This window comes from Anas platyrhynchos, chromosome 2, assembly GCF_047663525.1.
Source record: "Anas platyrhynchos isolate ZD024472 breed Pekin duck chromosome 2, IASCAAS_PekinDuck_T2T, whole genome shotgun sequence".
In the NCBI taxonomy this organism is placed as follows: domain Eukaryota; kingdom Metazoa; phylum Chordata; class Aves; order Anseriformes; family Anatidae; genus Anas; species Anas platyrhynchos.
This window is the reverse complement of record NC_092588.1, coordinates 91672541-91686108: the sequence shown is the minus strand read 5'-3', so window position 1 is coordinate 91686108 and position 13568 is coordinate 91672541. Positions and strand designations below refer to the sequence as shown.

The 13568-nt window shown below is 41.6% G+C and overlaps 1 protein-coding gene across 2 annotated transcripts in view; it reads left to right on the top strand.

Moving 5' to 3' along the window:
* The window catches only part of NEDD9 (neural precursor cell expressed, developmentally down-regulated 9), a 95370-nt gene that overhangs the window by 64457 nt on the left and 17345 nt on the right, over nt 1–13568 (top strand). For both annotated transcript variants that reach the window (XM_005016946.6, XM_027451572.3), the window contains one exon: nt 8915–9355. In XM_005016946.6, coding sequence (XP_005017003.1) covers nt 8915–9355 — 441 coding nt within the window. The remainder of the gene's footprint in view (nt 1–8914; nt 9356–13568) is intronic.

The following is a 13568-nucleotide window of genomic DNA, read 5'->3' as shown; positions in this document are numbered from 1 at the left end:
CATCATCACAAGTTGTGGCTGCTGTTTAGTAACCCAGGTGGGTGATGATGAAGTTATGGGAAAGGATGGCTTTCCCCTCTGTGAAGAGTTTTTGGAAAGAGCTGGGAGAAGAAAAACACGTCCCAGTTCAGCTAAGTTTTAAATGTTAAAATCAATTAGTCATACTTTCCAAAGCTGAAGACATCACACAAAAGTCTGTGACAATACCGAAGTCTTATGCCTACACAGCTATGGTTTCTTGACAGTCAAGCTATCCCCAAAGAGTTGCATATGGAAGAGTTAAATCTGGGAGCAAGAGGTTCTTTTAAGGAAAATTTCTCTGGAAGAAGGCTGCTCACTAATGCCAGAAAATGGAAAACTGAGAACTCAAAACACAAGTTTCTGGATTCTTTCTTTCCATCCTTCCTTTTTTTTTTTTTTCCTTCTGCTCCTTCAATTTTTACACATTCATCATCCAATCTCCTTTCATTAAGTTTTAATTGCTTGCCTCAGGGAAAGAGGTTAGGTTTTCCACATGCTCTTTGATTTTGAGGTACTGCAGTTTAATCACAGTGAGATAATATTTACTCTAGTGCTATTGTTTGCACACTTTATTTTTTCCCTCTTTTTTTTTTTTTTTTTTCCTGTTGATATCACAGAAGGCACACAGTCCTCAGACAGATTTGAAAAGGCTTTAAAAGTCATGGAGCTAGATCACACCCTTCCTTGGGTGGGGGGAAAGGAAACTGGTTACGAGGGTAAAATACATACAGAAAACTCTGTGAGTTAGGTGTGGTGGAATTTCCCAAAATATCAATAGGTCTTGAAAGTAAGAAGTTAGGGGATGTGGTTTGTGTTCCCAGAAAGAGCAAAGAAAAGATTTCAACACTTTAGAAACTCAGGGGGCGGTGGAATAAGATCAGGATATGTGATCAGGGGATTGTTGCTCTGCCTCGCTGTTAATTGTGCTGTCTCTAAACATATCTGCCTTGTGTGATAGCTCCAAACCAGGCTGGGTGGTCTGACAACATACCAGCAGAGTGCATTAATCTCATGGGTGTCCCCCAATGCTGAGCTAAAGTGCATTGCCCCAGCCAGGCCCTTTTCTAGCCCAGCTATGGCCTGTTCAGTACCAGCATCAAGAGTTCAAGCAGGAGTTTACTATGTGTGGGAGGGAGCAGCCTCTACCGCATGCTCACCAAGCACCTCAGAGGTCTAATGTGATGCAAAAGGCATTAAAGGTACAACCACCCATCTCTACATCAAAGATAGGAGTTGATAAATGAACTCCTTATGCAATGTCTGATCTAAAATTATATTTCTGTGATGATCTGCGTAATGCCCAGGAAAGCAGGGCAGCCCCCTGAGACCTCACATCCCCTCTAACTAAAACCAAATGAACAGCCAAACAAGGAAAAAAAAAAAAAAAAGGCAAAAGAAACACAACCAGAAGAGGCAAAAGCATAGCTTGCTGTGCAATGTAGAATTATCATTTTATTGCTCTTAATTGATTCTGAGCAAGGGAACTGTGTTTTCAACTCACTTGCCCAGTGTGAAATGTCAGGCACAGCAAAAAGCAGATGCACTCAGTGAAGAACAGTGAAGGATCTTGTCTGCTAATAATCTTAATTTTCACATTTTTCCGTACCCCCATCTCCCTTTCATCACTAAGCAGCTGCCCTTATATTGTCTTCTTTAGGATTCATGCACTTGGATTCCTTCCCAAATTGCAGGTTCACTGCTCTGCTTCAGTTTCGTAAAATACTTTGCTGACTGCCTGCAAAAAGTCTGGATACATGAATCTCTCTTATATGCTTAAAAAGGGATAGCTGTGGTGAAACAAAAATGTCCTCAGAGCTGAGAGCATGTGGTCTCTAATGTGTTCACTTCATGCCAGAATCCCAGTGGTGGAAGAACTGATGGGCCACATCAGCAAGCAGGAGTGTGAAGTGCCTGAGCCCTAGCTGATGTGCTAGTTGATTGCCTGCCACCCCTCCCGGGTGGAATATCGTGCCTTTAAAAGCCGACTGTGAATATATCCAGAGCATGACAGGTATCATGCCCTCCTGTGGCTTACCCCAGCATGAACCAGTAAGGAGGGTACATGTGGACTTATCAGCCTTACTTTCTGCATAACTGGTCTCACTACTACAAGCAGCCCAGAGCAAACTCCTCAATTCAGGCCTCTCAGGCCAGACGAGAGCTGGGACAGCTCAGTGGAACACTGAAATTAGACACTTGCCTTTCCTCTCTGCAGACCCAAGATTTTCCACATCACAACTTCCAGACAGCTTGGCACGCTTCAGCATGACTGGCAGCCTGTGTTCCAGAGATACACAGGACCAGACTGAGGATACTCAGTGCAGAAGATCTGTTCTTGTTAGGGCTCTGCTCAGGCTGTCACCTCGTAGCTTGCTCTCTCATTAGCTGTAAAGTCAACCTTCCAAATATGTGCATGGAAAACTGCCTTTTTTTTTCCAGACGGCGGGACTTGCAATTATTTTGGCTAGTAACATTTAACCAGAAAAGCAACATTTAACCAGAAAAGCGTCTTCTCTAAAACAGAGCTTTTTTTTTTTTTCCTAAAGAAGGTAACTATGGCTTTTGCCTCTGTAAGTCTTTGAAACCTTACGACGCTGAGCATTTGCAGCTGTCTCTCTGTTTTGTCATTATCTGTGAGACAAGGAAACTTATGTTTCCCAGAGCCAGTGGACAGACCACCGGTCTGAACTGGGTGCTAAGGGCTTCTCAAAGTCCCTCTGCTTGTCCTGCTGAAGCTGTGGTAATTGCACTGCCCTGGTGGTGCAGCAAGATGTTTCATATATGTTGTGGTAGCATTTCCTGCTTCCGCTGTGGAGCTATTGACTTAAGATAAAAGGTTAAGTACCTGCACACAGCTTGCTGCTGGCACCCAGGTACTATGGGTCTGCACACACACGGGCTGCTACCGCCAAGCACTAAGGGACCATTTTGCAGTCCATAACCCATGCAAGTCACTGCCTTCTTCCACATTAGAGGAGGACAGCAACAGACATTTTCCAAGGCTGAATGTCTTAGCCTGTCACCTTAGACAACTTGTATTAAATAGCCATTGTGAAAAGTTGCTTATTGTAGCTACAACTGTAACCTACTGTGCCTCAATAGATTCTCTCTTTGCCAGTGCAGCACAGTAGATTCTTTATTTCAGGGGCAGTGACAGGGAGAAGTAGAAAGGGAGATGGGAGCTAAAAAGCACCAATTTAACACATCCAATGACTCTTTCACTGTAGCTCTTCTGTCAGAAGGTGTAGTAGAGCATGAACATCACCCTTGCCTAGTGCTTATAGTCAAACTTTTTCTGTCAGAATAAAATGTACTGGATTTTCAGATCAGTTCTTCATTCTCAAAGGCAAATCATTACTATTAGGCCTACTACAACCACACAAGAGTACGTAAATGTTTAAGCTTACTGTGGAGCAGCAGTGATTCATCTTAAACCTAAAGCAGAAACAAGAGATAATGAAAACCACAAGGAGACAGGAGAATATTTACAAAAGTATTCTGTGATGGAGAGTTAAAAGCAATCCAACCAAGATGAAGCTTCTAGTTTGTGCACAGGCACTTCTTTGGGGTGTCTTCCCTACCTTTCCTTCCTTTGCTGCTCTCTTCTTTTTCCTAAGCTATCAAAACTTAGAAAAGAAGCCATTTGGGCTTTTAAGAAACAATTTGTCCAATAATAGAGAGGAATCCCACCCTTCTTCAGATAAGAACAGAAGTGATTTCCCTGGTTCTATTTTTGCATAAACTCCACAGATAGGAAGCAATATTTAAAAAGAAAACAAAGAAGAAAATAAAACACACAAAAAAACACAATACACCCCACAAACCAAAGTAGGGGGCAGTACGCACAAACCTGTGTTCTCTGGAACATCGTCAGATTGCACCTCTGAGGGAAGTGACTGCACTTCAGTGAGCTTACGTTTGGCTGACCCTTTCCCTTCAGTGTTCATTCACGGCAGCACTAGCTGAGCACTCAGGTCAGCAGCTCTGCACCAGGAGCTTGGCACCACAGCCCTTGGTGCTTAAGGAGCCTTTTGTATTTAATCTCATAGCGTGTCATTTATCATTCCTGTGTTTACTTGCATGGCTGCATGCACCTCACACACTCTTGTTACCCACGTCACTGTCTGTGTTTACTCTAACAGCAGGAATAGATGTTTCCACCGCTCTCTCAGTTCCCTCTTCTGCCATTCAGCCTCATCAACAAGCAACCTTTCATTCTTCAAATTAAAAATAACTGAATTTTATCAGTTCCCTTTGCTTTAGGGAAGGCTAACAAAAATAGTTCATATTTTTCAAAATATTTTTGTGTGTCTTTGTTCAGCTGCAGGCATGCTAGCCATTGATCACTGTAGGTTTAGGAGATAGGAGACAACTTTGACTTGTCTGAGATGGACTTCATTCAGTCTTTATGCATCTGAATCTGGCCTGTAATCTCTTTTGCATCTGAGAGGAAAAATAGTTTACAGAGAGATTTTTTATTTTTTTACTTCAGGTTCTACATGTAGGACATGTGACAGCTTTCAGGGCAGCATCTTTTGTTCTCAGCCAGGTTTTACTGGGACATGCATCCTGGACTCAAAAGAGAAAAATCTAAAGTTTACAGAGAATATGAATGAATTTAGAGCTGGCATTGAAAAAACATGAAATACCAGGTTCACTTTATGTAGTGAACCCTTGAAAACTTTACTTCTGTCTCAGTTGATGTTGAAATTTGGGACTGTGGGCACTGTAATCTGCATATCGTCTAGAGAGTATCCAGTCAAGTCCAAAGAGTCCAGAGACTTTCCAGTCAAAAAAGTTAAAGCTCTCGTTAACTGAAGCTTGGCTGCTGTGCTGCTATAACACCAGAGATCAGGAGAACAGAGTTGTTTACAGACCACGGGTACTTTCAGTTTTAAGCGAGCACAATTCCAACTATCATGCAACTGAATTATATCATATATCATGACACATATATATGATAAATATAATTTAACTGGATTGATGGAGAGCAACAGAGACATCCATCCTTAATCTTATTAAAAGAAGGCCATAAGAGCCTTCTTTTCATAAAAGTTAATTTTATGAAGTGCAGCTGATTTCCATGGCAAACTAACATTTGTCCCTATCTAGGATCAAATAATTTCTTTCCTGCCATTACAGAACATGAATTTGTAGTTCTGAATCTGTTGCCCTCCTTTTTCCCCCTTATTGTATTGGAAATATAAAAAGACTTTTGTGCAACTTCCCAGTTGCCAAAATAACTCCAAGACAAGTTTCTCATCAGCCTTTTCTCTATTGCCAGTTTGTTTAAGAAATGGCTGAGTTTTTTTTAGCACTTAGTCATGCAAAAAAGTCACTGCTGTGCCTTTGCCTTCTCATCTCAGATGTTAGAGCTTATTTGGTGCTTCACAGATAAATGAGTAATAGAACCAAGCCTCTAAGAGCAAGTCCAGTCAATTCCAGATAACCCTGTCCTGTGTCTAAGCTGATAGATCCAAACAGAGGCTATATTGTGAGATACGGTCTGATGCCCACAATATCCCAAAGCTATTCATATTTGTCAAATTAATCCAGATAAAGTATTGAGGGGTATCTTCGATCAGGACTTCTTTCTGCATGTGGAAGAGTAGAGACTACCAGCCTGATCACCACAGCCTGTTAAAGATTGCTGTGTGGTTTTCAAAAGCTTTCCTGATTAGCTTCTGTGGTGACTATTTTGATTATTCTCAAGGCTAACTATGCTGACTAATAGCAGCATCTGTGATACTGTTCCTGAAGCTCACACTGAGAAGTCCTGTGAAGGAAGAATGGAGTCAGGGAAACTCCGAACAAAGGAGGTTTGCTTAGCATGAACACTTGTTGGCAACCAAGCAACAGGATTTTTGTTTCTCATTCCAGTGCTTGTTTGGAGGAATATGTTATGACTTTACTGCTCCATCAGTGAAGGATGCTGGTGGCATGACTATGGGCTATTCATAAGGCCTTGGGAAAATTGCTGTGAGACAAGTGGCAACCAATTAGTATAATTCACATACTGGTGCCCAAGTTAACACTGACAACAAGAATCTGATGCTATTTGCAGCAAGGAAGTTCTTGAAGCATATCCAGAAAGTATTAACATGCTGCACGCCAGGTGGTGAGAAGGTCACTGGAACAGAGATAATGAGCAACTGGAAACAAAATTCACATGGGAATTTTTATCTGCTCTAATTCTGCCACCATTCCAGGCTTTGTTCTGAGAACTGCTTTGCTGTAGAACCTAATCATGTTTTTTTAAATACCTTAAACCAATGAAGTATAGAAGAATAAGCATTTATCATTGGTTTAGCCTGCTCATTTTGTGGACCCCGTGTAATCATTGTCCTCTTCAAACACCATCCTCTGCAAAAGCCCTGTTTAGTTATACAGGCTGAGCTAGTCACATTAGTAGATTTCTCCTGCGAAAGACACATTTGAAATAAATGTAAAAAAATAAGAGATTAACTTGAATATTCACACTAGACAGGAGCTTTTCTTTTCTGAGCTTCTTGGGCTCAGCTGAGCAGCAAAGTCAACACAGCAATAGCACAGATGTAGCATTTGAGAAGAGACCATTGTGTTTAATGGTGCTAAGGAATAGTTTTAAAGTTCTGCCAAGGCATGGACAAAATTGCTTTGTGCTGTATCTCTATTCATATTTCTCAGCATTGTTGACTGATGAACAGAATAGATTTCAGTCAGAGGGAACGGTGGGCCCCCAGTGCTGTGCTCTTCATTCACATGGGAGCTCAAAATGGCAGTCCTGCTTTTCCAAGCCAGAGCCTAATTTATAATGACCTCCCTAATGACGCTGATGAAAGGCAAAGCCGATGTTTCTCATACATTTGAAAGCTGATCTCCTGTTCAGAGAAGAGAAAACTGATCTCATGCACCCTGTTTCAATAGCACATGTCTGAGAAAAAACATATTCATCTACCTTTTATGTGACATTTGAGCTTCCCCCTTCTCCGTCCACCAGTTACTCCTTCATACAACCTCCTGGTTGTGTGATGTGCTTAGAAACATCGACCCGAGCAAGATCAAATGAAGTCTGCTGTCTTGATGAATAACAGAGATGATGGAGAAATGCAGTGATTTTCAATGGGAAAATATATAATTAATGGGGGACTTAAAAAAAGTTTTAGTATGTCCAAAAGGGAGAATAAATAATGACAGATAAAAACAGTAAACTGTACTTGCCACTGTCCCTTTAATAGAGGGAAGATAAACCTTAAGGGCAGCTGCATATCCTATCTTACAGGGGATTAGCACCATTTCAGTCTGTGTACTGCATCCACATACTTAGAACACTCCAGATACAGGGTTCCCTGTGTTTTTTCAGGTGCTTACAATTAATTTATAACTGTCTCTGCTGACTGCCTTCACCAAAAAAGCAGGCAGACATGGAGCAGTCACTGCCAATGTATCTGGAAACATCACCAGAGCCAAAAAATGAAATGTCCATGACCTTTGTGAGGGCTCCAAGAATGTCAGTACATACAGCCTGCCTACTTTCTATTGAATACCTAAGCTTGACTGTTAATTCAGAATTGAATGTGCCACACAGGCCTGCAGAGACAGAGGGAAAGGAGCTGGTTCAATCTATGAGAGGAGATAGCACTTTTCAGGAGGACATCTGCACCTCACAAATCACAGGTCTACAAAGACTCAGAGGTGGCTTAAAACTTCTTAGCAGAGGTACTGCTGGTAGCATAGCCACAGCAAAATGGATCTCTGGGCAAACTGCAAAACCTGCCCGAAACGCTAGACAGATGCTTGGGAGTAGACCCATGTGAGGTTTTGTGTTATTTCAAGTGGAGAAGTAACAATAATCAAGCAAGATGCATATAAGAACGCTTAAACTGTTAAACTGACGCTCCTTGGCTGCCCTTGGAGTCCTCCCAAGTTGCACGTTGATGTGCTATGCGGTAATGTTTGGTTCTTAATTCTCTTTGACAAAAGGACATGCCCACATAGACTGGTACAGCTTTCCCTGTGGCAAAGCTATGACTCCTGCTGGGGTCGCTGAGCACATTGTTTCTGAAATAATGTTCTCTTCAAGGTCTGTCTACAGAGAGCAGGGCTGTAAGGAACCTTGTCCTTTGTATTATTTTTTTGTTGTTGTTTGGGGCTTTAGGGTGGTGGTGGGTGGATGCAAAAGCTTTTTAACCTATTAAGCTGCTTTTATGCTGTTCCACCAAGGAAGTTTACAGAAAGAATGAGAAGGCACAGAGCTACATAATACGAGTGTTGTAGTTCAGAAACAGTGACATTTTGTCAGTTTGTATTTTAGCGTGGGTTTTCCTCACCCTGTCATCCCTAGATCCCTAATTTTAAGAAGTCTGCAGGTGTTAGCTAAGAAAAACTGTCCCACTGTCATTATGCTAATGGAATCTTCACCTCTACTGGAAAGCCTTTTGGGACCCTGCAATTGTTCTGGTTTATGTTGCTTGGAGTGGTGTTCAAAATTTATTTAAATTATCAGCTAGCTAGCTGTAGCTCTGCACAGAGTATACACGTGTTTATAGAGAAATTGATGCCAGGAGATGATGAGTTTACAAGCCTCAAGGAACAGGAAGAGCATCCTGGAGCTGAGAGCAGAACTCTCCTGGCTTACTGTCTTTACAGGCAAACAGACCATTTAAAGAGCTTCTACTGGACCTGGTATTACTGGAAAAGCTCTCACTTGCAGTGTTGCTAATACATAAGTACCTAATTTCTCCAACTTGGAAAAGAGGAATCCCATGTTATGTTGCATCATTTTCTGGGTTATTTTGGTTTCCTGCACACTTCGTCAAATTCAGTTCTTCTTCCTCTCTACCTAGAATGTCGTTGAAGTTTTAGAAAAATTCTTGCTTGTTCATTTGTTTTTCTTCTCTTTCTTTCTCCACAGAATCTTATGGCAAGAGCCCTGTATGATAATGTCCCTGAATGTGCAGAAGAGTTGGCCTTCCGTAAAGGAGACATTTTGACGGTGATAGAACAGAACACTGAAGGTCTTGAAGGATGGTGGCTCTGTTCCTTACATGGTCGGCAAGGCATTGTTCCAGGCAACCGTGTGAAACTTCTGATAGGTCCAGTGGTGCAGGATGGTCCATCTGGCCAGGATACATCCAGTTCAGGACTGACACATCAGTCCTTCAACCAACAAAAAATCTATCAAGTGCCAAGCTCGCATGCTTCAGCACAGGACCCTGTCTACCAGGTGCCGCCTTCACATCTGAATCAGGGAATTTATCAAATACCCACTGGTCATGGTCTAGTGGAGCACGATATTTACCAAGTGCCACCTTCCATGCAGAGATGCCTTGATGGTCCACCTCTGATTAACAAGGTACATGCATTTACTTTTGTGTCATAGCTCCAAAGCAGGTCACTTGTGCCAACTGCCAGTGAAGTAGTCAATATGTAGTGATAGCCTGTGGGCTTAAGGACGGGTAAATAAGTAAGTCAACTACCAATTGCTGAGCTACTTATCCACTCCCTGCTTGTAATTTTACTGCTATGGAAAGAAAAGAAAGGCCCAGTTATTGATGGCTTGCTTAATGTGTAACTCGGTAGAGCATTTAGCAGCTGCTAAAGGTGAGGGAAGTATGTGGTCTTGTGTTCTCACAGGCTCCCTGAGGAGCCTGGAGCACATCTGGCCTACGGCATTTTTGCATTATATGCTCAAAAGATAGCTGCTGCAGTGAGATTAACTCTCCCACAAGTTAATGATCAGTTACATCATCTGCCCAAATAATTTTTGTTTAATTAAATATGTATTGCCTCAGTGGTTCTAAACTACAAAGAGGGCAATGATTGATGAGACAAGAGATACTTGGAAGAGTGAAGGAGCAAGAGGATGATGATAACAAGGGGTTAATAATGAACCTAAAGTTTCTAAGAATGCACCTGATGATTATGCAGATTTATTGATTGAAGGTGGGATCTCCAAAGCTGCAGAGCTCCGAAGTCTCCAGTGAGAATGAGCAACAGTGCATTATGTGAATCCCCCCCTCTTCCTGTTGTCCGTCTCAGGCTCTTCTTATCTCTTATCATTGCCTCATTTTACATTTGCGGGTGAAATGGTGCACAGTACCACCTTTGCATGTGGCAGCAGGGTCTTGGTGACTGAAAAGATTAGGGAAAGTGTGTACAAGTGAGGGAGGAGATTCTCCTGGCCTTCCAGACTGCTAATTGCCAAGCCAAAAAGAAGTTGCCCTGCAGCCCTTCAATTTCCTGCTCAGCAGCTCTGGCAGTTAGCATCTTCCTTACCTTGAGAGCATAAAGCATGGTATTTATATCCAAGTTATATGAGCAGATGGTGTTTCTGTCAGGAAGTTCCTGACTAGTTCAAACTTTCATCTCATGATTTATATTGGCAAGACAGTCTGTTTTGAGTTGTTCTGTTTGTTTGTTTGTTTGTTTTTAGACGCTAAATTCACATTTTTTCATATCAGGCCTTTAGAAGAGTTCTTCTCATGATTTTATTTCCTTGTTATAATTTCATTTTCATTGATAGGTATAAATGGACTTATTTCGTTCTGTGCAAGAGCAAAAGATATGTGAAATCATTCCAAGTCAAATTATAGGAGAGGTTTGTTTGCTCAGCTTTTCCATAATTATGCTTTGTAGGGCATGCAAAAAGATAAAATGAGCAGGAAGATAAACTGCACTTGCTGCATAAGTAGAAGTAGGATCTTTGTTGGAGCAATCATGTGGGTTTTCTTGGGTAATCTCACATCTTCTATCTCCTTTTCTCCTGTGCCTACAGGCTAGATACAGTTAAACATTTTCTGGGGCAGTGTAGTTTACCTATCCACGATAACATTCAGGCACCTTCCCAGGTAGTGAGCAAACACCTGGCAAAAAGCCTCTTCTTGAACAGACAGCAAAGAAAAGATCACATTTTAGTGTAGGTCTGTATGGTCTGTATCTTCCAGAACCATGTGGAGATGCCTCAGCCAGCTGGCTCAGGCCACAGAAGATGCACCATACTGCAGAGCTGCACCAAAGCCTGTTGAGAAGAATGTTAGCTCAGATTAAATTCTATTTACTGACTAGCTACTTTGGTTTTAGGAAACCTGGCCTGTATAAATGATGACTAGCATAGTTCACGCAGTGTAACGAGTGTGTGTGTGTGTACTCTGAAAGGCAGAAGTACAAACCTGAAAGGCAAAGCCCTCCAACTGCATGCAAAATCTCTTAACCTTCCCGCATGCCTTCTCCAGCTCCACTGAAACTAATAGGACATTCTGCATAAACTTGAACACTGAATGGAGTGTGATAAAACCCCAGGTACATCGAAATAATTGAAACAGAGATTTCAGTTAAATGCAAACTTCTTGTTGAGGTGCAAAAATCAGAGACACTAAAACATCTGTTTTCACTAAGTTTCAGCCTGGAAATTTTTCAGAAAATTTGAATATGCTTTTTTCTGAATTCAAGGCACCTTCTGTAGAAAACTAAGACCATTTATTTGGCTGACTTATAACTTGTTTCATTTAATTCTTTGCAAGTTATGAAAAGTCAGCTGTGCAGCATAAAAACAAGTGGCTACACTGTCCACTGTAGAATAAACTAAATGTGCATTTATAAAGTGGTTTACCCTCAGCCAAGTAGCTGTCAACCTACTTAGCACTGGCCAATTCTTGTTACTTAGGATGGGATTGTTTTAAGCCCAACTTTGAATTTATTTGTCCTAAAAGCCCCGAGTTTCACTATTCAGTATTAGTGGCAAACTTGCTGGATGGCAAACCTCATTCCAGTGTCTTGCTTTGATTAGAGGCAGACACATGTTTAGCCCCTTGGAATTCTCTGTTTCAGACTAAGAAGAGTGCTTTGGGGTTGAAATGATGATAGACAAGAGAGAACTGTAGGTTTATTAGTAACAGAAGAGTCTAAGGCAAAAAAAAAAAAGTGAAGAAGAAAATACTCCATTCTTTATCAGTCTAACCTTGCAAACCAGTGTTTACTGCTATGCTCACCAAAAACAGCTGCTGCAACTCCCTGCTAATGCCTTCATGAAAGAAAAAAAAAATAATTAAGGGGAAGACTTTAGTGCTTGCCTCCTTTGTCAGGGGAAACAGCCTGTCCCCAAATCTTCCTTCTCTAGGGATCAGTAAAACAAATCTTGAGTGTTTGATTTTGGGAATCTTTGCCTTGACTACCAAATCTATGAATATATTTTCTCAGAGTTGTGACACCTGCCACAATGACTTAAGTGAGCCATTCTGCTTTCTTCCATCAGCAGAAGGAGCTGGTTAGCAAGCTGTGTGACTTTGTGGGGCTATGGAAGTTAAAGGTTTATTACTATACACCCATCGTATGTGTATGCCTTCTCCCTTCTCATAGCAGTAGCTCAAGAAGGCTGTGTCCTAAACACCATCCTAAGTAGGTCCAGCAGCAGTTCCTATCCTATGCATTTCCATGCACGTTTGCCTGTTTTCTTTGTGCAAATGTGTGGTTTGGCTGCCATACAAGTTTTACAGGCAAAGCTCTGACTGCTGTCAGGCAGGAATTGTCTAGCCTCAAGTAACAGTAAATCAACAGCAGGCATGTTATAAAGCTGTGTTGAGGTAACACATCTAGTTAGCCAGAGAGGCAAAGCAAACCAAAAAGGAGTCCTGAGGCAGGTAATTATGATGAATTGATTCTGGCTAGGCAAGTTGTTGACGACAGAGCTTTACCAGTTTCTTCTGTCAAATAAAAATACCACCTTCTAAAACTTACCCTACAAATGACAGAGATAATGAGGGGTGGTTTAAAATTAGCCTTGCTCAGCAGTAAGCTTTTACAGCTGTGCTGCAAGTTCAGTCACAAAACAGTTACACCTCCAAGTGTGAAGAGCATCAGAGGAGCATAAAGGTACAAAAGCTGTATCTTATGATTTATTCCTCCCTTCTGTGCTCAGCCTTACTTTCACTGCAACCAGCAAAGAGAAGGAATCTTCAGTCAAATCTGGTATTCAGGAAACCTGGGTTTTATCCTTGCCACAGAGTTCTGCATAGTCCTGAGTGGAGTCTCAGCACCTCAGTGATCTCATCTGCAAAACATGTGGGGGTGATTATAAGGGAACTCATTCTGTGCAGACTGCTGGGGGAACATCCTTTGGGAAAGGCACCATCAAAGCACAAAGTGTCTTCTGCATCTGCGGTTACCCATAGCTTTCTCTAATTTAAAGTTCTTGTGGAAAATAATGATTAAAGGACATCACCGATATAATTTAAGTCTTCTTTTTTTCTGGTTCAGTGTTTCCCTAACTGACCTGCTCCACTGTCCCTGCCATCCAGCAAATAGTTTTGGCCAAAAGTTTAAAGGAAATTTTTCCTTGTTGGAAAACGATTACAATGACATCTGAAAGCTTTCTGTAGGAACCAGTAGCTTGAGGGAGAACTTCTGATCAAGAGAAATCGGCACAAAACAGAATATGAGGTGGATGCACCACAGCTGTTCAAGGAGGGAAGCAACTGCTTTGCAGTGGATATCAGCCCTGAAGTACAACTCCCACAAGGCGTGGAGTAACAGCCAAATAGAGATTAATGCCAACTAGGAATACATCAGTT